The 26,275-nt window shown below is 42.2% G+C and overlaps 1 protein-coding gene across 2 annotated transcripts in view; it reads right to left on the bottom strand.

The window, feature by feature from the left end:
• Positions 1-26,275, bottom strand: part of sbf2 (SET binding factor 2) — a 291,683-nt gene that overhangs the window by 183,852 nt on the left and 81,556 nt on the right. For both annotated transcript variants that reach the window (XM_078415378.1, XM_078415380.1), the window contains exons 3-4: positions 14,613-14,750; positions 3,240-3,359 (exon numbers count right to left, since the gene is read on the bottom strand). In XM_078415378.1, coding sequence (XP_078271504.1) covers positions 3,240-3,359; positions 14,613-14,750 — 258 coding nt within the window. The remainder of the gene's footprint in view (positions 1-3,239; positions 3,360-14,612; positions 14,751-26,275) is intronic.

Below are 26,275 nucleotides of genomic sequence, written 5' to 3'. Positions count from 1 at the left end.
GTTCTTCAAAAAAAAGTGCTCTGGGATCAGAATGCTACCAAACTTTAAAAAAGATGGCGATATATACATTGGATTAAGAGACCAGTATGAATGTCAAAAAGATTAAAATCAAAACGTGTTTAATTGTTTTCCTGTAAGATGAAACAATACCATGAAAATCAATGCTGGAGAGTTTATTCAGCGGTAATTATGAGTAAGTGGGACATAAACATTTCCGTTGCTCCTGATGAATAAGGCTTAACCTTTTTAAAAAGAACAGCAAGTAGTATGCAAAAATAGGTTTACATCAAGAAACATGGAACTGCAGATACTGGTTTACAAAAGACGCAGTGTGCTGGAGTAGCTCAGCTGGTCACACAGCATCTCAGGAGAACATGGTTCTCCATGTGTCTGTCTTCTTATGTTTACATCAAATTAGTTCCTCTGGTTGATTTTATTTGTCAGAGCCCACATCTTTGTGAAGGAACAGCATATCATTGACTATAACCTTGTGCTTAAGTTACTGTGAACTTCACACAGCTCCAACTCTATTAAAGCTCCAATATTTTTGCGACTATTACCAAAGAAACAGTGGTAAATCATTTAATTTGAAACCATTTGTTTTAGGGATTTAATCAAGACACATACACGGATGAGCCAAAACATTATGACCACCTGCCTAATATGCTGTTGGTCCTCTGTGTGCCGCCAAAACAGTGCCGACCCGCCGAGGCATGGACTCTACAAGACCCCTGAAGGTGTCCTGTGGTATCTGGCACCAAAACATTAGCAGCAGATCCTTCAAGTCCTGTAAGTGGCAAGATGAAGCCGCCGTGGATCGGACTTGTCGATCCAGCACATCCCACAGATGCTCAATTGGATTGAGATCTGGAGAATTTGGAGGCCAGGGCAACACCGTGAACACTTCATCATGTTCCTCAAACCATTCCCAAACAATTTGTGCAGTGTGGCAGCACACATTATCCTGCTGAAAGAGGCCACTGCCATCAGGGAATACCAATGCCATGAAGGGGTGAACCTGGTCTGCAACAATGTTTAGGTAGGTGTCACGTGTCAAATTGACGTCCACATGAATAGCCGGACCCAGGGTTTCCAGCAGAACATTGCACAGAGCATCACACTCCCTCCACCGGCTTGTCGTCTTCCCACAGTGCATCCTGGTGCCATCACTTCCCCCGGTAAACAGCGCACACGTACACGGCCACCCACGTGATCTCAAAGAAAACGGGACTCATCGGACCAGGCGACCTTCTTCCACTGCTCTACTGTTCCGACGCTCGCGCGCCCAATGTAGGCGTTTTCAACAGTGGACAGGGGGTCATCATGGGCACTCTGCAGCCCCATATGCAGCAGGGTGCGATGCACTGTGTATTGTGACACATTCTGTGTATTGCGACCTTCTGTCGGTTCAGACCAAACGGGATAGCCTTCGTTGCCCTCGTGCATCGATGATGCCTTGGGCGCCCAACAACCTGTCGCCGGTTCGTCCCTCCTCGGACCACTGTGGTAGGTACTCACCACTGCTGACTGGGAGCACCCCACAAGCCTTGCAGTTTCAGAGATGCTCAATCAGCCGATCAGCGCTGCACGCACAGGGCACAGGTAAGTGCCTTTCGCCACCAACGGCTGCACGGATCGATATGGTTGCTGGGCCCGGCGCGGTCCCGGGGGACACTCCCCGCCCACCACCACGTCCTGCCCATGGCCCTGGGGGATGCTCCCCGCCCGCCAATGGGTGCACGGATCGGAAGGGTTGCTGGGCCCGGCCTGGCCCCTGGGGACACTCCCTGCCCGGCAACGGGTCCACAGATCAGTAGGGTTGCTGAGCCCGAAGGAGAGCTTTCCACTCAACAGTTCTGGTCCCAAACCTCTCCTACATTGGTCCAGCACCCTCTCATCATCCTCCCCCACCCCACCCCTCCATCCCCCCTCAACCCCAGCCCTCCTCACCCACTCCATCCCACCTCCATCCCCCTCCTCCCCTCCCCACTCACCCACTCCATCCCTCCTCAACCCCCCTTATCACCCCCCCCCCTCCCTCCCTCAGACACAGGACCGTCCGCAGCAGAGATTTGCACACAACGGATGCACACCCATCTAGTAAATAATATAATAATCGAACATACAATACATGAATGACAGTAATACAAGGTACCGGCCCGAAACATCACCTATTCATGTCCTGCAGAGATGTTGCCTGGACCACTGAGTTATTCCAGTACTTTATTTTTGGACGGTCGTAGTTGCTTATATAGTGGTTAATGTTGTGTAGTGTGCACGGCCTAACAGTTACTGGATAGAAGCTGTTCCTGAAACGTGGTCATGGTGGTGTGGCTCTTTGATGATATTGGTCAGTACCTGTGATCCAGGCCGTGATGCAACCAGTCAGTATGCTTTCTACCATAAACCTGTAAAAGTACGATTGAATATTCATTGACATAACAAATCTCCTTAGTTGAGTGCCTTTGTGATTCCATCAATGCACTAAGACCAAGATAGATCTTCAGACATATGCACACCCAAGAACTTGAAGCATTTGATTCCCTCCATCTCCATCCCATCGATGAGGTTCATGGATACTCGGCTTCCCTCTGTGAAGTTAACAATCAGCCCCTTCGTCTTGCTAACGTTGAGAGCAAAATTGTTGTCCAGTCATCGTTCAATCAGATTATCAATTTCCCTCCTTTATTTTGACTCATTACTCCTTATTTGTCCAACAATGGATTTGAAGATGAGATTGGAGCAGTGTCTGGTTATGCAGTTGTGTAGAGCAGGGGACAGAGCACAAAGACAGTGGTCCTGTGTTGATGGTTATCGTAGGAAGTGGTGCTGCCAATTATTACTGGTTTTGGTCCGCCGATGAGGAATTTGAAAATCCAATTACATAGAGAAGAGTAGAGCCCCAGTTCTCCAAGTTTGATGATAGGTTTGGAGGCTGTGATGGTGTTGATGCCAAGCTACAGTAGAGGAAATGCCTGATGTCTGTTTTCTCAGTTCAACTTATCCATTGCAGAGTGGTGAGACAGCAATATCACATCCCCTATTGACCTGTTGTAGTGGTAGGCAAACTGTAGAGGGTCAAGGTCCTTATTAATGCAAGAGTTGATCAGCGTCATAAGTAACCTTTCAAAGCACTTCATCACCACAACCATTAGTACCACCTGTCTGTTATTACAGAGTAATTACAACCAAAATAAATTTACCTTGAAAAAGAGTAATTACAATCGAAATAAATTTACCTTGAAAATTTCAGGATAATCCAGTTGAGACACTAGCACCAAGCTTTTAGGTGCAAACACCTGTGCAGGTTGGATTAGCCCTGTATCCTCCTCTTCTCCTATTTCATCTCGCTTGCATCCCTAGAGTATATTTTTGAGATTGAAAACAATTTGAGTGATCACACAAGAAAGTTCTGAAGTAGTATACCAAATGGTATTTTTCTACACTGGCAAATTCTACAATTTAAAGTTTAAATAAACATAATCACGGAGGCACAAGCGACTGTAGATGTTGGAATCTTAGGCAAAAACGAGAGCAGCTGGAGGAACTCAGCAGGCCAGGCACCTGTGGAGGGAAATGGACATTCAGTTTTGTATCCTGACCCAGTGTTCATTTCCCTCCACAGATGATGAATGATACACCAATTTCCTCCAACTACTATCATTTTTGCATGAAGAATTTCACATTTTCTTAATGCTTTGTCAAAATAACAAAGCCATGAGACGAGACATGACAAGTCACGATAGACTGACTCCAAAACCATAATGTAGGCTGCGTCAAAACTTCTAAAAATGTCAACAATGTACCAACAGTTGCGTTAAATTAAACTTCCAAAGCCGCAGAAATTTTGCAATTAATAGCACTGCTATTACCAATGATCTTAATGCAATAGCTTCCAAGGACTAAATGACCTCTCTGGTGAAAAACATCAATCTATCCAATGAGTATCCCTGTCAGATGTCAAAAGGTGATTCAGAAGGATCTCTTAATGTCTGGAAGTAACAAGGCCATCAAAATAGCTTCGTAGTCAATCGTAATTATTTTTACACATTTTACCAGGAAGCAAAAGCACAATTTTAATTAACCTCTTATCCCTTATGTGTGTGCTAAATAAAGATTAGAACATGCACTTACAATTAAGACATAAATATTTGATATTCAGTATTTCAATTTAAAATCAAAACATTTTAGAACAAAACAAAAACGGATGGCTACAATACAAAAATCAATGCTTTCTAATAGCAAAGTAGCTTACGAATTGTGGCTCAACTTGTCATTGTTCATAAATTCATATCATACGAGCAGAAGTTGGCCATTTAGCCCATCGAGTGTGTTCCGCCATTCAATCATGGCTGATCTAACTTGCCCTCTCAACCCAATTCTCCTGCCTTCTCCCCATAACACTTGACACACTGACAAATCAGGTATCTGTCAATATCCGCCTTAAAAATACCCAATGACTTGCCCTCAAAAGCAGTCTGTGGCAACGAATTCCAGAGTAACTACCCTCTGACGAAGAAATTCCTCCTCATCTCCTTTCCTTCCTTTTTTCTGAGGCTATACCCTCTGGTTCGGGACTCTGCCACAAGCGGAAACACCCTCTCCACATCCACTGTCTCTCGGCCTTCCACCATTCAGTAAATTTCAATGAGGTCCTTCCGCATCCTTCTAAACTCCAGCAAGTACAGGCCCAGAGCATTCAAAAGCTCATCATATGTTCACCCAGTCATCCCAGTGATCATTCTCATAAACCTCCTGTGGACCTTCTCCAATGGCAGCATATTTGTCCTCAGATATGGGGAGCTGCTCAGAATACTCCAAATGCCGTCTGGCCAGTGCCTTATGTAGCCTCAGCATTTACATCCCTGTTTTTATATTCTAGTCCTCTCTAAATAATTGCTAACGTTGCATTTGCCTTGCTGATTACAGATTCAACTTGCAAATTAATTTCTTGGCACTCATCAACAGCACTCCCAAGTCCCTTTGCACCTTTGATTTCTGAATCCTCTCTCCATTTAGAAAATAGTCTATGCCTTTACTCCTACTACCAAAATGTATAACTGCACACTTTGCACACTGTATTCCATCTGTCACTTCTTTGCCCGCTCTCCCACCCTGTCCATGTCCTGCAGAGTCCCTGCTTTCTCTACACTACCTGCTCCTCCGCCCATTTTCATATCATCCACAAACTTGGCCATAAAGCACTCAATTCCATCATCCAAATCATTGATATACAACGTGAAGAGCTGAGACCCTAACATTGAACCTTGAGGAACTTCGCTAGTCACTGGCAGCCAACCAGAAAAAGCCCCCTTTATTTCCACTCTTTGCTTACTACCATTCAGCCAGCCTTCGATCCATGCCAGTGTCTTCCCTCTAATACCACGGACTTTCATCTTCTTTCACAGCCTCATGTGCAGCACCTTATCAAAAGCCTTCTCAAAATCCAGGTAAACAACATCCACTGTCTCTCCTTTGTCTAACCTGCTATTAATTTCCTCAAAGAATTCCAAAAGAATCATCAGGCAAGATCTGCCCTTCACAAAACAATGCTGACATTGGCCTATTTTATCATGTGCTTCTAAGTACTCGGAAACCTCATCCTTTATAATGAACTCTAAAATCTTTCCAACCACTGAAGTCAGGCTAACTGGCCTATAGCTTCCCCCTCTTTTGCTTTGCTCCTGTTTTGAAAAGCGGAGGAACATTTGCAATTTTCCAGTCCCCTAGAACCACTCCTGACTCTAGTGATTCTTCAAAGATCACCACTAATGCCTCCACAATCTCTAAAGCCACCTCTTTCAAAACCCTGGGGTGAAGTCCATCTGGTGCAGATGAGTTATCCACCTTCAGAACTTTCAACTCCCCAAGCACCTTCTCCTTAGTAATAGCCACTCCACTAACTGCTGCCCCTAACTCTTGAATTTCAGGAACATTGCTGGTGGCTTCTGTTGTGAATACTAACGCAAAAAAACATATTAAATTCATCTGCTATTTCTTTATTCCGCATTATTAATTCTCCAGCGTAATTTTCCAATGGTCCAATGTCCAGTCTTGTCTCTCTCTTACTCTTTATAAATCTGAAGAAAATTTTGCTACACTCTTTTATATTGTTGGCTTGCTTACCTTCTACTGGACTTACAGCCAGCCATCATTTAGTAGAAGGACTACGGACATGAGGGGTTGCTTAATTTTTTGAGTTTCCCATATTCAGCATAGACAGCTTTCAAAAGCAGAGCAATTTTGTTTTGTATTCTCAGTCTAATTTATCTGCACATTTTCTATCAGTAGATCAACGTATTTACAAGGATGACACCCTGACCCAAATTGAATTCTCACAGTCTGTGTAAATGCCAGGACCAGGTGCTGGAGCTGGAGCATTTGTGGCTTTCTGCTGTGCACTGTTCCAATACATGGATATGAACTGTTTAAAGAGATATGGGCCAAACACAGAGACTAGATTAGATGGGGCATTTCGGTCGGCAAGGACAAGTTGTACTGAGGGGCCTGTTTCCGTGATGTATACTCTGATTGAAAACAGTCTATAATTACACAGCTATGTATGCCCATATCCCTTGCAGATAATGAGGACTTAGTTTATGCTATTATTTTGGGCAGCTGCTGATCTAAAGAAATTGGTATTGGTATATAATAGTCACGTGTACCAAGATGCAGTAAAATGCTTTGTTTACATGTTATCCAGTCAAATCACATGACACAAGATTACAATCAAGTCACACACAAGTACAACAGGTAGTGCAAAGAGAAAAATATTAGAACGCATGATAGTGTTCAAGCATTATAGCATTAGAGGTACAGTGAAAGTGCAGATTATAAATAGCACAAGGTCTGTGTTGGGGTTGGAAGATTTAGATTACCCTGGCTTCTGAGAAGACCTTTCCGATAACAGCGGTGTAGAAGCTGTTCCTTAATCTGGTGTCACATACTTTCTAGCTTTTGTATCTTTTGCTGACAGAAGAAAGAAAGAAGAGGGAATGACTGGGGTGAAAATAGTCCTCATATATTGTCTGATTTCCCAAGGCAGTGCAGTGTCAATGGAGTTGATGGGGTTGGTTTATGTGATGTGCTAGACTATATCCACTAATCTTTGCAATTCCTTGCCAAATTGGGCAGAGCAGTAGCCAAACCAAGCTGTGAGGCATCCTGATAAGAAGCTTTCTACGGTGCACCTGTAGAAGTTGGTACGAGTCACGGAAACATGCCAAACTTCCTTAGTTTCTAAGTAGGTAGACACGTAGGCGTGTTTTCTTGACCAGCGATTCAGTGTGGTTGGTTCAGGAGATTTTATTGGTGATATTTACACCTTGGAACTTGACCATCAAGACCACAACCAGTTTGACACCATTAATGTGAACTGGGGTGTATAAGCCACATCGCTTCCTAAAGTCAATAACCAATTCCTTCATCTTGCTGACATTGATGGAAAGATTGTTGTCTTGCTACCATGTTACTAAGCTCCCCATCTCCGTCTCATCATCGTGGTGGGTTGGATATTGTACAGTGTATCGTTACAGAGGTTACATCTGCACACGTAAATGGTTAGAGCAGAATTTGGCCGCACAGTTCTTAGCTCCTTACAGCACTCCAAGTGTAATGGGAGTGCTGTAAAGAGCTGAGAACGTATTGTGGCAGAACACCAGTGTTGAGAATTACTGTGTTATCGCCAACCTCACTGATTGTGATCTATGGCACAAAAATTCGAGAATCCATTGCAGAGGGTGATGATGATTCCTCGGTCCATGAGTTTAGAAATAGCTTTGCTTGAGATTGTGGTGTTGAAGGTGGAGCCATTGTCAATAAATAAGAGTCCCACATAAGTGTCATTGTTATCTAGATGTTTCAGCAATGAAAGCAGGGCCAGGGAGATGTTATTTATCATATTCAAGTAATATTATATTCAAGTAATATAAATGAAGAAATGTATATTTTTGAATAAGTACTTTGAGGACATTGAAAAGCCATGTTTAAGGATGGTAGGAGGTAGAATTGTTGATGCGTAGAGAAATGGAGATTTTCAAACTTTTTTAATCAATTATTGCTGTGTTAGAGGTCTAGCAGCCAGCACCACTGCAGCTCTATGCATTTTTTCTGAACCTAATCTTCTTGCTGTTCCCATCTCTGAAAGTTCCCAGGCTTGTCATCTACAAACTGTAAAGTTAAATAGCATGCAAATCTCACTTGCTTCAGCTAAAATGAAGCACAACCTGATGATAGAGCTATTTTTATTGTTCCAGCCATCTGGTTTTAGTAGACATCTGGTAAAAAAAAACCTGGTTCCCAATATAGTATACTTCTGAACCTTTTCAAGATCCTATTAGGTCAAAAAACAGATATTAAACAGACATTCCTCTAAACTAAGAGCTAGCCTAATCTCAGATGGTCTGGGTGAAAGAGGGGTGGGCTAGAGCAAATGAAACCTGAAGAAAATATAAAAGATCTGCATGATTTGCTTCTGGAGATCACTGGATTCAGATAATCAATTCTAGAAAATTGGAATTTCTGCAATTGGCTGCTTACAGAATGACTGCAGGACTGTGTAAACCAGTTCATGATCTCAGCACCAGAGAAAAGTCAACAATCTAAGCAAATTCCTCCATGTCACTCAATGAAGGGGAAATGAAGGGACAAAGGGAGAGAGGAGTGATGGACTTGAATCCTATTATTCCATCGTATACTTCTTGTGGAAAGGAGGACAATTGTGACGACACAAGAAGCTGCAGATGGGGGTTTGCAAAACATTACGCACTATTATGTTTGCAGTTTGGAATAAACTAGAGACATCAAAGTTGTGAGCAACAATGACATTAGGAGCAGCAGGCAAACTGAATATGGGCTTAAATGTATCCTTTAACACGCATCCTTCAAAATTTTTAAGCGTACTACTCTTTGGAACTAAAGTACAATGAGAAATATCTACTTTGTTCGTCTGATTGTGTTATAACATATAGACTATTGTTATGAGAAGTTTCAATTATTTTCCTTTTATGCAATCAGTCTGCAATGGAAATTGACTTACAGCAAAATGATGAAAATATGGTTAGAAATCAATTCCCAGGTAAATAAACTAAAATAAGTGAAATTATGCTTTTGGCAAATATACTCCATGACTCTATATTTGAACCCTGTCCTCTGAGCTTTGCAATTTAACCTCAAGTGCTCCATTTCACTGACTCAAATGTGTACAACGATGTATTGAACTTAAAAATCTATGTCTATTAAGCTTACTTGTAATGTTTAAATGATTTGTACAGTCATTTTTTTAAATTAAGTCATATCCGTGCATATTTTAATCTTTATGATTGCTCTTCATGTGTTCATTTAAAAGATTATTTTCATGCAACTAAAAGACAATAATAGAGCTTGCCAGGCCATTGGCCATTAGAATGGAATTCAATACATCTACTTTATCTTACTAAATTCATAACTGAGAGGTCTGACTGGAAGAACCTTGAACTTTATCTGTTTCAAAATTAATGTCCACAAGACTGATTATCCAGCGAATGGAGGAAATTACAGCAATCTGTAAAGACTACTGAAATGCCAAAATTCACAGGCAACAGAAGTGGAACAATCATTATGGAAATAATGTATTAATGTAAAATGTAATTTTGCACTCTAATAGAGCACCGAACAGTACAGCCTAGGAACAGGCTCTTCACCCCACAATGTCTGTTAAACACAATGCCATTAAACTAATTTCTTCTGCCTGCATGTGATCCATATCTCTCCATTATCGACATATCCATATACCTATTCAAAAGCTTCTTAAATGTCACCATTATATCTGCCTCCACCACCACCCCTGGCCATAGGTTCCAGGCACCAACTATTCTGAGTAAATAACCTGCCTCACACATCTCCTTTAAACGTTGCCCCTCTCACCTGAAAGCTATGCCTTGCAGCATTTGATATTTCCATCCGAGGAGGAAAAGATTCTGACTGTTTCCCCTATCAATTCATAATTTTATAATCTTCTGTCAGATCTCCCCTCAACCTCTGACGCTACAGAAAAAAAACAATCCAAATCTGTCCAACCTCTGCTTATAGCTAAACAAATATCAACATGCTGGGGTAACTCAGCAGGTCAGGCAGTATCTCTGGAGAGTATAGATAGGTGACATTTCGTGTCCCTAACAGATCCCAACCCAAAACATCACCTATCCATGTCCTTTAGAGATGTTGCCTGACCTGCTGAGTTACTCCAGCACTTTGTTTTTTTATAAACCAGCATCTACAGATCCTTGTTTCTCTCCCCTTTGCCAGTACCCTTCGTTGCAGGCAGCAACCAAAGCCTTCACATCACTACGCACAATACTCCAAACGTGACTTAACCAAAATCTTATAAAGCTGTATCATGGCTTCCTGACTCTTGTACTCAATGTCCCAAGCAAGCATATCATATGCCTTTTTTTGCCACTCTATCCACATGTGTTGTCACTTTCCAGGAACTGTGAACTTAGACTCCAAGTTCCCTCTGTACATTAATGCTTGAGGTAGGGTCTTGCCATTAACTATATACTTTCTCCTTATATTCAACCTCCCAAAGAGCAACTTGCAAATATTATTAACATTTGATAATAGATCAATAGATTTACATTTGGAAAATGTAACATTTGTGGACATAAATAGATTTACATTTGGAAAAATTACATGCAATTGCTAGTTGAAGAAACATTATGTGATGGTTTCAACCCAGCTTTGATATGCATTTCTTCCAATGCATTTTAATAAGTCGTTCAATCATTGTCAAAAAATGCATTATTGATCTATAATAAAAGGTCAGGGACAGCTTCTTACATTTGATTAACTGAAAATCTATTGTGGCTGAGCTTTGTAGCATCGTTAGTAACACTGGAATTGTAGCCTCTTGAAATTGTATTTGCTTTTCTCTACCTAAATTATATTATTATCTTCTTATTGGCGTTGAGTACTTTACAAAAACCAATGAGATCAATATTTTCACAAGTTCTGTCACAAATATAATACATTTTATGTACATAAGGCAGTTGTACATGGCGGCACATGTAGTAATTTCATGGTTTTAAGCAATACTAGCAATACTAATAATTTCATGGTTTTAAGCAATACATTCTTGTCTGGAAGAAACAAGATGTCATTTTTTATATAGACTATGTCTGCACACACCCTATTGTCAACTGACTAAAGTTTAAATTTGAATAGTAACATCATCAACACTTACATACTGTCCATCTACCAAAAACATTCAGTCATAGTTTGTTGATCTGATATAAGGACCTGATATCAGAGTTTTAATCACACTAAATGATTTTGCAATACATTTTTTAACGTTAATTAGAAATTTTATTTAAATTTGAATATCCAGTGGAAATTGTTCTAACTTTATAATCCAAATGCTGTAATGTGAAACACCCCGTTGCCCAAATCCTGCTGTGCATTTGTTCTTCTGCAACTTTAATCTGTCACGCTCAGCCTCTGTTCACCCACAATTAGTTCAAACAAAAAACAATCAAGCCATGAAATATAATGAAATAACCACTTCATTCAACAAATAGATAAATATTTGCACTATGGAGCACAACAAATATTTCCATTAAATCAATGACTGATTATTTACCACAACCTAAAGACACGCAGATAGGTTAATTGGCTCCTGTAATTACCCCATGGTGTTGGTTAATGGCAAAAAGAACCAAATATGTGTTAAAGGGCAGGTGTGAGAGAATAAGTTGCAAGGATTCAGGGAATGAAGAGTGCGAATAGAATTATGGGATGCTCCACTGGAAACTGGCATTACCAGTTTCTAGTTGTAAGATTATATAATTCCTGGAGTAATGCATCCTAACTGTACCTTAGATTGAGCAAATGTAGTGCCCTGCATTCCCCAGGCTGAACTTTCATCCAAAGATCAACCTTTTTCACCTTCATATTTCACAATCGCCAATTCTACACACCCATCCCGTGGTGACATTTTCAATGGCCATCATCACTTCCCGTTTTGACAAATGCACTATGCTCCTGGCTGACTTTCATATCCATGAAATTCAATGTATTCAAAATTCCACTGCCTATTCCAATACCACACCATCTACTGCTGACCCATCATTCGAAACCAACATTAAATTCATGATTCAGCTGTTTTGTACATCAGATTTATCATTTTTATTCTGGAGCTTAGATCCCTTCAAAATCTTGTTCAATAGACAATAGACAATAGGTGCAGGAGTAGGCCATTCGGCCCTTCGAGCCAGCACCGCCATTCAATGTGATCATGGCTGATCATTCTCAATCAATAGACAATAGACAATAGACAATAGGTGCAGGAGTAGGCCATTCAGCCCTTCGAGCCAGCACCGCCATTCAATGCGATCATGGCTGATCACTATCAATCAGTACCCCGTTCCTGCCTTCTCCCCATACCCCCTCACTCCGCTATCCTTAAGAGCTCTATCCAGCTCTCTCTTGAAAGCATCCAACGAACTGGCCTCCACTGCCTTCTGAGGCAGAGAATTCCACACCTTCACCACCCTCTGACTGAAAAAGTTCTTCCTCATCTCCGTTCTAAATGGCCTACCCCTTATTCTCAAACTGTGGCCCCTTGTTCTGGACTCCCCCAACATTGGGAACATGTTATCTGCCTCTAATGTGTCCAATCCCCTAATTATCTTATATGTTTCAATAAGATCCCCCCTCATCCTTCTAAATTCCAGTGTATACAAGCCCAATCGCTCCAGCCTTTCAACATACGACAGTCCCGCCATTCCGGGAATTAATCAGTACCCCGTTCCTGCTTTCTCCCCATACCCCCTGACTCCGCTATCCTTAAGAGATCTATCTAGCTCTCTCTTGAATGTATTCAGAGAATTGGCCTCCACTGCCCTCTGAGGCAGAGAATTCCACAGATTCACAACTCTCTTACTAAAAACGTTTTTCCTCATCTCTGTTCTAAATGGCCTACCCCTTATTCTTAAACTGTGGCCCCTGGTTCTGGACTCCCCCAACATTGGGAACATATTTCCTGCCTCTAACATGTCCAACCCCTTAATAATCTTATATGTTTCGATAAGATCCCCTCTCATCCTTCTAAATTCCAGTGTATACAAACCTAGTCGCTCCAGTCTTTCAACATAGGACAGTCCCGCCATTCCGGGAATTAACCTAGTAAACCTACGCTGCACGCCCTCAATAGCAAAAATATCCTTCCTCAAATTTGGAGACCAAAACTGCACACAGTACTCCAGGTGCAATCTCACTAGGGCCCTGTACAACTGCAGAAGGACCTCTTTGCTCCTATACTCAACTCCTCTTGTTATGAATGCCAACATTCCATTGGCTTTCTTCACTGCCTGCTGTACCTGCATGCTTCCTTTCAGTGACTGATGCACTAGGACACCCAGATCACGTTGTACGTCCCCTTTTCCTAACTTGACACCATTCAAATAATAATCTGCCTTCCTATTCTTACCACCAAAGTGGATAACCTCACACTTATCCACATTAAACTGCATCTGCCATGCATCCGCCCACTCACACAACCTGTCCAAGTCACCCTGCAACCTCATAGCATCTTCCTCACAGTTCACACTGTCTCCTAGCTTTGTATCATCGGCAAATTTGCTAATGGTACTTTTAATCCCTTCATCCATGTCATTGATGTATATTGTAAATAGCTGCAGTCCCAACACCGAGCCTTGCGGTACCCCACTAGTCACTGCCTGCCATTCTGAAAGGGACCCATTTATCCCCACTCTTTGCTTTCTGTCTGTCAACCAACTTTCTATCCATGTCAGTACCCTACCTCCAATACCATGTGCTCTAATTTTGCCCACCAATCTCCTATGTGGGACCTTGTCGAAGGATTTCTGAAAGTCGAGGTACACCACATCCACCGGCTCTCCCCTGTCAATTTTCCTAGTTACATCCTCAAAAAATTCCAGTAGATTAGTCAAGCACGATTTCCCCTTCGTAAATCCATGCTGACTCAGAACGATCCTGTTACTGCGATCCAAATGCTCTGCAATTTTGTCTTTTATAATTGACTCCAGCATCTTCCCCACCACTGATGTCAGACTAACTGGTCTATAATTTCCCGTTTTCTCTCTCCCTCCTTTCTTGAAAATTGGGATGACATTAGCTACCCTCCAATCCACAGGAACTGACCCAGAATCTATAGAACATTGGAAAATGATTACTAATGCGTCCACATTTTCTAGAGCCACCTCCTTAAGCACCCTGGGATGCAGACCCTCCGGCCCTGGGGATTTATCAGCCTTGAGTCCCATTAGTCTACCCAAAACTTTTTCCTGCCTAATGTGGATTTCCTCCAGTTCCTCTGTCACCCTAGGATCTCTGGCCACTAGAACATCTGGTAGATTGTTTGTATCCTCCTCAGTGAAGACAGATCCAAAGTACCGGTTCAATTCTTCTGCCATTTCCTTGTTCCCCCATAATAAATTCCCCAGTTCATTCCCATCTTTGTCATTCTCCATATGCTAAATGGTATCATCCCTCTCGCACCACTACTGCACGCTTCTGCTACACCATTGGCATAATCAGCTGACTATATTGCCCCATATGGTGAACTAAATAGGAAAATCTTTAAATGCACTTACCTGTAAATTAATTTCTGCTTCATAAAATGTTAGACATGCACAGTAATGGCGATCTGAGTCAATATCAGTCAGAACCACCACAAAATACGTGGGTTGTTTTCGCTCAGTAGACAGCTGCCAGCCAGCAGGTTGACAAAACTAGAGTAAAAATGAAATGAGAATAATTATAACATTTTTATCCTTCCACATTAAATAATCTTTTTAAATGTTTCATTAAAATTATACCTTAAAAATAATTAAAATGTCAAGCAGTTTAATGTGAGTGAAAGATATTAATATGCGGATATGCAGCCCTTTTAAAAAACCCATTTTCTATCCGTATATCCCTTTTTCTTGGTATAACGGGGAAGTTTCCACATTGGAGGACACAAGTTTGTAGAGAAGAATGTTTTTCCAAAAAGTAAGAAATATGACATCAGAAACCACTAATCTTTCTCTTGAAAAGTACTAGGCAATGACCGTTTCCAACAGCTGCCATTCACCCACCTAGATAATGTACTTTGACCCTCATCATTAAGAAATATCTATTAATACTAGTCACTCTATTTTTCACAAATAAACCGTTTATAAATACAGGTAACGGCGACGTTACAATCCACAACGCAAATATGCCCTTATGGAATTTACTAATCACTACTCAAAAATTTGAGATACTAAACAAAATTCATACTCTCAGAATGTATGTGAAACAAAAGTAGGTAGGTAGGTAGTTAGACAGATATAGAGACCTGATTTTTTTTTAAACTTGCATTCCTTGATGCATATACAAAAACCATGGCCTCATCTTACAAAGAATAATTTACCTGTAATATTCTTGGGATCAATATTTGCATCTAGCTTTTTTTAAGACTATACAATGCAGTTTATTAATTTCCGGCATATTCCAATACTCCTTTGGTAAATTTCATTGATCCTGCAATCTGAAAAATCTTCCTAGCCTCACATCCCAACATCAACATCATTAACATTTACCAAATAGAATGGCAGGCACAAATAATGATCTGGCATGATACATATTTGTGGAGTATGTACATTTCAAATAATCATCCATCACACAGGATAGGCACAGCATACTTGATAATCTGCAATTGGGAAATTATTCAACCTTTTTGTATTACAGTTCTAGCAACGATTTTCCGGCAAGTGATGGACCGGCGCCTCCTTTAATAAGGACAAAATCACAAGAACACACTTGAAATCCCCCCTTGACCTTATTCCGCACCAATCAGCGGGTTGAATTTGTCCCCTGTGGCTGGGGCTCTGGAACTACGGCCCGACTGGAGCCGGCAGATCCGTTCCCATAGCAGACTTCCGAGGCCAACTTTACGGGCCGCTATCTCGATGCCCTAGGCAGACTGTTCCAGTACTGTTGAGAGTCCTCTTGGATACAATGAGCTCTGTTGGTCCGCCAAAACAGATAATCCATTGGTGGTGGGCCTGTATTTGTATTTATGCTAAAAACTTCAGACAAAATTGTCCAGTCCCAGTGCAAACAAATCAGGGAGAAAATTTATTGGAATTAATTTAAATCTAATGTGCTTGTATCCATTAAATTGCTAATAAAAGCATTGTCTTTTATTTCAATTCTACAGCAACTGCTGTGTTCTACTCACAACTCCAATTTTTTTCTTTTCCTCTTCTACACAGCAATCAACAGATTAAATTTTGACTAACAAGCAGCCAGCATCAGCAGCATGTGTGTCGCCTAGAAATGCATCCTCCCCAACAAAGATATTATTTTTATCTTCTCCTTGCACTCTGCAACTTAAAACTCTTGTTTTTGCACTTTTCCAGCTCTAAACCACAATTCTTATTGATTTTTATTTCACATTTCCAGTAGCTGCAGATCCACTTTACCTTTCTTTTCCTCAACTATGTTTTCCTCAACCATAGATTTTAATGTAAATATGTCAAGATCACCAGAGTTCAGTCGGCAAGAACCAAAAATCCATAATTGCAGGCGAATCCCGTACTTGCTGGCAGAGTTTGCTGAGAAATGTAGGTGCTTTCATTTGGAAGGTAATTCAGATTTTATGGTCTAAACTAGGGGTGTCAAACTACAGGCCCGCAGGCCGCATCCGACCCGCTAAGAGGTCCAATCTGATGATTTGGGGCAAAGGTATATTCGCGACCATTTATTATGTATCTGTAGGGCAGTCTCTCTCTCTCTCTCGCCGCACTCTCTCGCCGCTCTCTCTCTCTCTCCTTCTCCGCTCTCCCTCTCCCTCGCCGCTCTCTCTCCCGGGACACGCCATGCAGTGACACGGGCGGGAAGGGGCTGGCACTGGGGAAGGTGGGGAGTCTCAGCGTTGTTGTGGACACCGGAAAGTGTCTGGGCTGCCGTCACAGAGACCACCACCATGTACCTGAGACCCAGGTGAGTGCGTGGATGGAGGCTGGTGGGAAGTCGCCGCACTGTGAATGGGGCCACAGCCAGCGATCCAAAATCTGAGCTGCTCTCCAGGATGGGGTCTCTGGGTTTGGGCTAAGGTTTGGTGGGATGTGAAGATGTGCTGATAGTTATGCGGGAATAGGGAAGAGAAGGGAGAAGGTGGTGGTAAAGGAAGGGGAGGGGGAGCAGATATGGGAAGGGAAGGTTTTTAAGGATAAGGTAAGAGAGGGTGTTGAGGGAGGGGAGTAGGTGGTAAAGAAAGGAAGTAGGGAAGGAGGGGGTGAGGGAGGGAGCAGATGAGAGAAGGAATAGTGTTTAGGGATGAGGGAAGGGAGGGGATTTAGGGACAAGGTAAGGAAAGAGAGAGGATGAAGTAATGGAGGGGAATGGGGGAGTAGTTGGAAGGAAGCAAGTGGGGATGAGAGGGAAAGGTTGAGGAAAGGGAGAGGGCAGGTGAGGGAGAAGGTGAGGGTATAGGACATGAGAAGTGAGGGGAGAGGATGTGAGGGGATGGAAGAAAGACATTAGGAGAAGAATGGGGAGCGAGACCTTCAGGTGAGATGATGGACAGACCATCTTTCACCATGCCACACAGCTGCTGTTTGGCTGTTCACCACCCAGCCAGCCCATTGTGGGCAAAACATAAACACTGTAGGAAGACTATAAGACAAGGGAACAGAATTAGGCCATTTAGCCCATCAAGTCTACTTTGCCATTCAACCATGGCTGATCTATTTTCTCTCTCAACCACATTCTATTGTCTTCTTTCCCCCTGTAACCTAATCAAAATCTATCAACCTCTGCCTCAAAAACAATGTCTTAGCCTCCACCGCTGTCTGTAGCAATGATTTCCACAGATTCACCACCCATTCCTCCACATCTCCATTTTGAATGTATGACCCTTTATTCTGATGCTGTGACTCCTGGTCCTAGACTCTCCTATTACTGGAAACATTATTTCCACATTCACTCTATGTAGGGCCTAGATACCAATCATAAAAGTAATGTTTGCTAGGCAATCTTCTTCATAAGAAACAAAATTCATAAAGTGAAACACTTTGTAGTTATACAGAGACTGAGACACATGAGAGCAGGTTGAAAAACCAAAAGCAACGAAAGCTGTGGGAGCGCGCGCGCGTACGTTCGTACGTGCACAACTGATCCAGCCCGCATCAGGTCGCATTTTGCCCATTTCAGCTCATGACCTGAAATGAGATTGACACCCCTGGTCTAAACATTGCTTATAAGAAATCTGAGACAAGTCTGTAGTATCAGCTATTTTGGAAATGTTTAAAACCTCCTATGCTGTTGATCAGCAAGGCAGAATACCGATAAATTAAAACATGCAATTAAATCTGTGATATTTTGTAAATTTCTTGCTATTACAATCATCACATGAAAATAAAAAGTGCATCTTTAATATGGAAATGCAATGTTTTATCCCAGGTCTAAAAGATCAAAGATATGATCTTGTTTAATGTTTCAATGTTTAAAACCTCCTATGCTGTTGATCAGCAAGGCAGAATACCGATAAATTAAAACATGCAATTAAATCTGTGATATTTTGTAAATTTCTTGCTATTACAATCATCACATGAAAATAAAAAGTGCATCTTTAATATGGAAATGCAATGTTTTATCCCAGGTCTAAAAGATCAAAGATATGCACGTGGAGCTAAATTCAGAATACTTTGGAGGGAAGACCAAAGCTTGGTTACAGAGTAAAGGACAATAAGGAAATGAAGTGGCATTTCCTTCAACAACTGCAGAGGGGACAACAGGAAAGTTTAAAAAAAGTTAAAGCGCATTGATGAACACTTTTACATTTTGAGAATGTCAACATTATTTTGTTTTAAATTAGGCCCAATACATCAGACAAAGATTTGAATGTACTTGCAGGCATCTATAAAAAAAACAAGATTTTACAAACTACATAGAAATTCACAGAATGTTTGTTCAGTTTCTCTGAGCAAATAACACAGCTATTGAATGGAACCCGAGAAGACACAAACTAATAAGATATTGCCATAAGACCAATCAACAAATGCAAGACTTATTTAAATAGCCAGTCATTTGCCATATCAGATAAATGCCAATATTCTTTGGTATTATGTCCAATAATATCCGAAATATCATGGCCAGTTAGGTCATATTGTTCCAGAATCTTACGCAATAATGTCACAGGCATCAGCCAAAGTTATAGTTCTATTACGATAATGCTCAAGAGAAGTCAAAACAGTAGAAATCATGTGAATAATTGTGAGAAACGGAGTGGCATATCACTAGCACAATATATACATCAGGCAGGAAATAATTGAATCTTCCAATGACAAGAATGCAAAGTTCCGAGATTTGAGTTCATGTTTCTATGAAGCAAAGAAACCATGAAATGAGCTACAAATTTAACTGCAAATGCATTTGTCAGTTTTATGCAAGAATATTAGCAAGGATATTCTATTATATACAGTGGCCCAAAACATCGCCAGAACAAACCATCAAGCGGCAGAACAAACTTATGCAACAAATCTCACATAAAAGCTTTTGTCCGTGAACCCCTGCCACTCTGGAGAGTGGGGCCGTGGAAGAAAACAAATGGGGGTAGAAAAAAAGATGTTCACAGGTTGTGGGCTAAGGAATTGGATAACTACAGGAAATCGGGTGGGTGCAGGTAGCGGTAGATAATGATTACAGATGATGACCAAGATAAACATTTAAAGAAGCAGGTGCCTTAAAGATGATGACTACCTCAAACTCCCTAGTTTCAAGGTAGACACAAACTGCTGGAGTAACTCAGCAGGACAGGCAGCATCTCTGGAGAGAAGGAATGGGTAACATTACCCGCAGTTTGTGTCCACCTTTAATTTAAACCAGCAACTGCAGTTCTTAGTTCTTTCCTCCCCAGTTTCAAGCCCTGGCCCCTGTAAATGGTACCAAAGTACATCTCTAACCTCCAGTTTAAAAACTTGCATCAATGCATGAACCCATGTGGAATGTTGTGCCAATGACATCAAAATGAGCACAGAACCTCATTTGTCACCATTCCACACGGCCCGAGGCCGCAAACAAAAATCCTGAATTAATCTGGCTCGAAGGGCCGAATGGTCTCCTCCTGCACCTATTTTTTATGTAATTTGTTGGTTTACTCACTATCCAAACATGTTTTGATAGCATTCTTCTGTATACCAACATTTCTAAGCCCACAACCTATAACAATTCAGATCCAATACCATCCAATTTGTAATGAGCCATTCATGTAAAATAAACATATCGTGGAAAGTTCAACCTCAAAGAACACCTATATGTGCAGCATATTTGGAGTGATTGAAACTACCCTATAATAAATTGGGAAGAAAATGAACAATTATTGAGGAATGGACACCAGTTAAACCTCAAGTCAAATGATTTATATTATAATAGCTGCAGCAAACTCTCTGGTTATACTACCAGTTACAAATTCCACATACTTTATCTACCATCAAAGAGTTAGCCCACATTGCCAGGGTTAAAGGTCAAACAAATTAAATACTCCTGCTTTGGCATGTTACAATGCCAAATGCCACATTGCAATATTCCTACGTCCTACATTCTATTATATCCAAGTGTCAATCCAAAATATCTGTATTATTTACAAATGGACAGATTTTTTAAATATCCAAGTATTGTCAATTTTTTTTTCATTCTGTTTACATTTCAACAGAATTAAATGATACACAAGTGTAACATTTTGCTTACACACGCTACTTAAAATAATTGATATGTAAACCCTAACACTAGGACTGTAGAAGTTCAGGAAGAAACTCACCACCAACTTCAAGAACATCTCAGGTTGGGCAATTAAATTCTGCCTCTCCCTGCAAATCCCACATCCCTTCAATGCATTTTTTAAAAAACTGGTAAGACGTTCAATTGTCATAGAGTAACTGACCAGGATATTGTTTAGTAAACACAATTGATTTGGCCATACCAGATTGATAACAGAATTTTTAGGTTTAGGTTTAAAATTGTCACTTGTACCACGGTACAGTGAACAGCTTTGTTTTTCATGCTAATCAATCAAATCAGATACTATATAAATGCTATTAAGCCAAACTGAAGTAAAATAGGTTGCGCAAAGAAAAAGATACAGAATAACTATTACAATTTTGTTTACGCTACAGTGCATATTCTTGAAATTCAAAGAATCATGATGCAGGCCAATTCTAACCCCATAAAATACACCGATGAGCCAAAACATTATGACCACAGACAGGTGAAGTGAATAACAATGATTATCTTGTTACAATGGCACCTGTCAAGGGGTAGGATATATTAGGCAGCAAGTGAACAGTCAGTTCTTGAAATTGATGTGTTGGATGTAGGAGAAATGGGCAGGAGTAAAAACCTAAGTGACTTTGACAAGGGCCAAATTGTTATGGCCAGATGACTGGGTCAGAGCATCTCTGAAACAGCAAGGCTTGTGGGGTGCTCCCGGTCAGCAGCGGTGAGTACCTACCGACAGTGGTCCGAGGAGGGACAAACCACAAACCGGCGACAGTGTGTTGGGCGCCCAAGGCTCATCGATGCGCGAGGGCAACAAAGGTCAGGTCCGAACCGACAGAAGGTCTACTAAGGTACAAGTCACAGAAAATTTTAATGGTGGTCACGGGAAGAATGTGTCACAATGCACAGTGCATCATACCCTGCTGCGTGTGGGGCTGCATAGCCGCAAACCGGTCAGAGTGCCCATGATGACCCCTGTCCACTGTCGAACGCGCCTACAATGGGCTTGCGAGCATCAGAACTGACCTTGGAGCAGTGGAAGAAGGTCGCCTGGTCAGATGAGTCTTTTACATCACGTGGATGGCCGTGTACGTGTGCGCCGTTTACCTGGGGAATTGATGGCACCAGGATGCACTGTGGGAAGATGACAAGCCGGTGGAGGGAGTGTGATGCTCTGGCCAATATTCTGCTGGGAAACCCTGGGTCCGGCCATTCATGTGGATGTCAATTTGACACGTGTCACCTATCTAAACATTGTTGCAGGACAGGTACACCCCTTCATAGCAATGGTATTCCCTGATGGCAGTGGCCTCTTTCAGCAGGATAATTGCGCCCTGCCACACTGCACACATTGTTCGGGAATGGTTTGAGGAACATGATGAAGTGTTCACGGTGTTGCCCAGGCCTCCTAATTCTCCTGATCTCAATCCGATTGAACATCTGTGGGATGTGCTGGATCGACAAGTCCGATCCACGGCGGCTCCACCTCGCAACTTACAGCACTTGAAGGTTCAGCTGCTAATGTTTTACCACAGGACACCTTCAGGGGACTTGTAGAGTCCATACCTCGGTGGGTCGGCGTTGTTTTGGCGGCACATGGAGGACCAACAGCATATTAGGCAGGTGGTCATAATGTTTTGGCTCATCAGTGTACGTGTCTTGATTAAATCCCCAAAAACAAATGGCGTGCTGACCTCCACCAGGCTGAGGCCAGGCGCCAACTTTCCGATACCTACTCCTACTTATCCTTGGACCATGATCCCACAGATGAGAACCAGGCCTTAATCTCACACACCATTTCTGATTTCATCACTTCTGGCTGTCTGCCTTCCACAGCCTCCAACCTTATCGTTTCCCAGCCCCGCACTGCCCAGTTTTACCTTCTCCCCAAAATCCACAAACACAACTGCCCTGGCAGACCCATTGTTTCTGCCTGCTCCTGTCCCACGAAAATGATTTTCCACATACCTCAACTCCATTCTATCCCCCCCCATGTCCAATCTCTCCCTACCTATGTCCAAGATACCTCACATGCCCTTCTTTAATGACTTCCGCATTCCGAGCCCCCACTCCGTCATCTTTACTACGGACGTTCAGTCACTCTTCATCCCACACCAGGAAGGCCTCAAAGTCCTCCTTTTCTTCCTCGATCACAGAACCATCCAATTTCCCCCTAACACTCTACTCCGCCTAGTAGTGGTCCTCGCCCTCAACAACTTCTCCTTTGACTCCTCCCACTTCCGCCAAGTCCAAGGCGTAGCTATGGGCACCAGCATGGTCCCCAGCTATGCCTGCCTCTTTGTAGGGTACGTTGAACAATCCCTCTTCCAGGCATACACTGGCCCTATCCCCAAACTCTATCTCCATTACATTGATGACTGCATCGGTGCTACCACCTGCACCCATGCAGAACTCATGGACTTCATCAACTTCACCACCAATTTTTATCCTGCACTTAAATTTACTTGGACCATGTCCGACACTTCCCTCCCCTTTCTTGATCTCAGTCTCCATCACAGGGAATAGACTATTGACAGACATCTATTACAAACCCACCGACTCCCACAACTATCTCTACTACACTTCTTTCCACCCTGCTTCCTGCAAAGACTCTATCCCCTACTCCCAATTCCTCTACGCCACATCTGCGCCCAAGATGAGGTGTTCCATACCAGGACATCCGAGATGTCCTCATTCTTTAGGGAATGAGGCCCTCACTCGTGTCTCCTCGGTATCCCGCAGCCCCGCCCTTACTCTCCCCCCCCCACCGTCGCAAAAGAGACAGAGTCCCCCTAGTCCTTACCTTCCACCCCATCAGCCGTCGCATACAACACATAATCCTCTGAAATTTCCACCACCTCCAACGGGATCCTACCACTAGCCACATTTTCCGCTTTCCACCGAGACCGTTCCCTCCGCAACTCCCTGGTTCACTCATCCCTTCCTACCCAAACCACCCCATCCCCATGTACTTTCCTCTGCAACCGCAGAAGATGCATTACCTGTCGCTATACCTCCTGCCTTGACTCTGACCAGGAACCCCGACAGTCCTTTCAGGTTAGGCAGAGGTTCACTTGCACCTCCTCCAACCTCATCTACTGTATCTATTGTTCAAGATGTGGACTCTCATACATCGGCGAGACCAAATGCAGACTGGGCGATCATTTTGTGGAACACCTTCGCTCAGCCCGCCTGAACAGACCTGATCTCCCAGTTGCTGACACTTTAATTCTCCTTCCCATTCCTACAAATATCTTTCTGTCCCAGGTCTCCTCCATTGTCAGAGTAAGGCAACACACAAATGTGAGGAACAGCATCTCACATTTCGCTTGGGCAGCTTACAGCACAATGGTATGAATATTAATTTCTCTCACTTCAGGTAGCCTCGGCCTTCCCTCTCTCTCTATCCCTCCCCCACCCAAGTCACACTGGCTTCTAATTTTCACCGTACAAACAACTTACAATGGCCTGTTTCCTTTATCATCGTAACTTTTTGCATATCTTTCATTCATTGTTCTTTATCTCTCCACATCATGTCTATATCTCTCGTTTTCCTCATCCTTAACCAGTCTGAAGAAGGGTCTCGACCCGAAACATCACCCATTCCTTTTCTCCAGAGATACTGCCTGTCCCACTGAGTTACTCCAGCTTTTTGTGTCTATCTACATAGATAAGGAAGTGTGAAGGTGTGAAAACAGGGCAAAGGGAATGATCAAAGGAAAATCAGAATAGATCATTGTTAGCTGAGAGAAGGTAACAACAAAGCAAACAGAGATAAAATCAGAGGCAGGAAGCCTGATAGGAGAACTGGGAAGGAGGAGCGATGGAGAAAGAGGGAAAGCAAGGGTTACTTGAAGTTAGAAAAGTCAATGTTCATACTTGTGGTGTAAGCTGCCCAAGCGAAATACGAGGTGCTGTTCCTCTAATTTGTACTGGGCCTCACTCTGACAATGGAGGAGGCCCAGGACAGAAAAGTCAGTGTGGGAATGGAAGGGGGAGTTAAAGTGTTGAGCAACCGGGAGATCAGGTAGGTTTAGGTGGACTGAGCAGAGGTGTTCAGCGACATGATCGCCGAGCCTACACATGGTCTCGCGAATATATAGGAGTCCACACCTGGAACAGCGGATACAGTAGATGAGGTTGGAGGAGGTGCAAGTGAACCTCTGCCTCACCTGAAAAGACTGTCGAGGTCCTTGGACGGAGTCGAGGGGGAGATATAGGGTCAGGTGTTGCATCTCCTGCGATTGCAGGGAAAGTACCCGAGGAGGGGCTGGTATGGTTGGCCAGGGAGTTGACCAGGGAGTTGCGGAGGGAACGATCTCTGCGGAATGCGGAAAGGGGTGGAGATGGAAAGTTGTGGCTAGTGGTGGGATCCCGTTGGAGGATTATGTGCTGTATACGATGGCTGATGGGATGGAAGGCGAGGACTAGGGAGACTCTGTCCCTGTTACGCTTTTCCAGCAAGGAAATATCAAATATTAGAGGGCATAGCTTTAAGGTGAAAAGAGCAAAGATTAGGGAAGATGTTGGAGGCATGTTTTTTTCGGGCATTAGGTACAAGTAGAGGTTAGACAGTCTTGGGTTGTTATTTCTAGAAAGCTGAAGGATGAGGAGAGACCTGATAGACATGTGTGCATGTGGATATGTATGTGTGCATGTGCGTGTGCGTGTGCAGGTGTTTCCATAAATACAGCACTCGGTGAGTGAAACTTAAGGTCTCCAAACTTCCAGGTTATTTTCCTGTTTTTTATGAAATAATCCAATTTTTTCATATCCTGTATTTTAAGTAGTGTAGATCATGGTGTATAGCCAAAATAATGAGATGAAGCAAACATAAATAAATCTGTTTTTACAAAGAAAAATCAGATATATCCCTGTGTTTTCTTGTCTTTTTTTGTGACATTTTTCAAGCAGGATTTCATCAAATCCTTAGGCTAATTTATACCAGAAAGATTACATTAATTTTGCAATTAAATAACTATATAAGCCAAATTCTGATTATGTTTATGATTTTTATCATTTATCATCTGATTTAATGGTTTTCTGATACCTAATGTTTTTGCAGCAAAACGTGAGTAGCAGTGCTCCCTTTGGTCACGTGTGAAATGTGTGATTTTAAAGCAGTGTAACAGTTTTTAGTCATTAATAATTTTTAATTGTTTTATTTTGTGTTTAAGCTTTCCATTGAAATACTTAATAAACGATAGAACTTAAAATCATGAAATAAAAATCTAGTTTGCTCACCTATTTTATCGATGTTGAATTCAGTTGTCCCTCCCATTTTCTGACCTCGTCAATGCTATAACGTTTTTTTTTGCATTCGTCGCGATTTTAAAATAAATTCAAACAAGCCGTTGTAATGACCCTGACCTGAACTACAGGCCTCGTAGTGGGTTACGTTGCGACATTTTACAAGGGAGCTTAGAAATCAGTATAAGAGACAGTATCCAAGTGGTCACGTTGCGGGCACTCTGAGCTCTGAAGAACGCTGTGTTCACTTTTTTTTGCTTGG

Source organism: Rhinoraja longicauda, chromosome 18 (genome assembly GCF_053455715.1).
Source record: "Rhinoraja longicauda isolate Sanriku21f chromosome 18, sRhiLon1.1, whole genome shotgun sequence".
NCBI lineage: Eukaryota > Metazoa > Chordata > Chondrichthyes > Rajiformes > Arhynchobatidae > Rhinoraja > Rhinoraja longicauda.
Note: the sequence above shows the minus strand (reverse complement) of the source record. Positions and strands in the feature narration are given on the sequence as shown.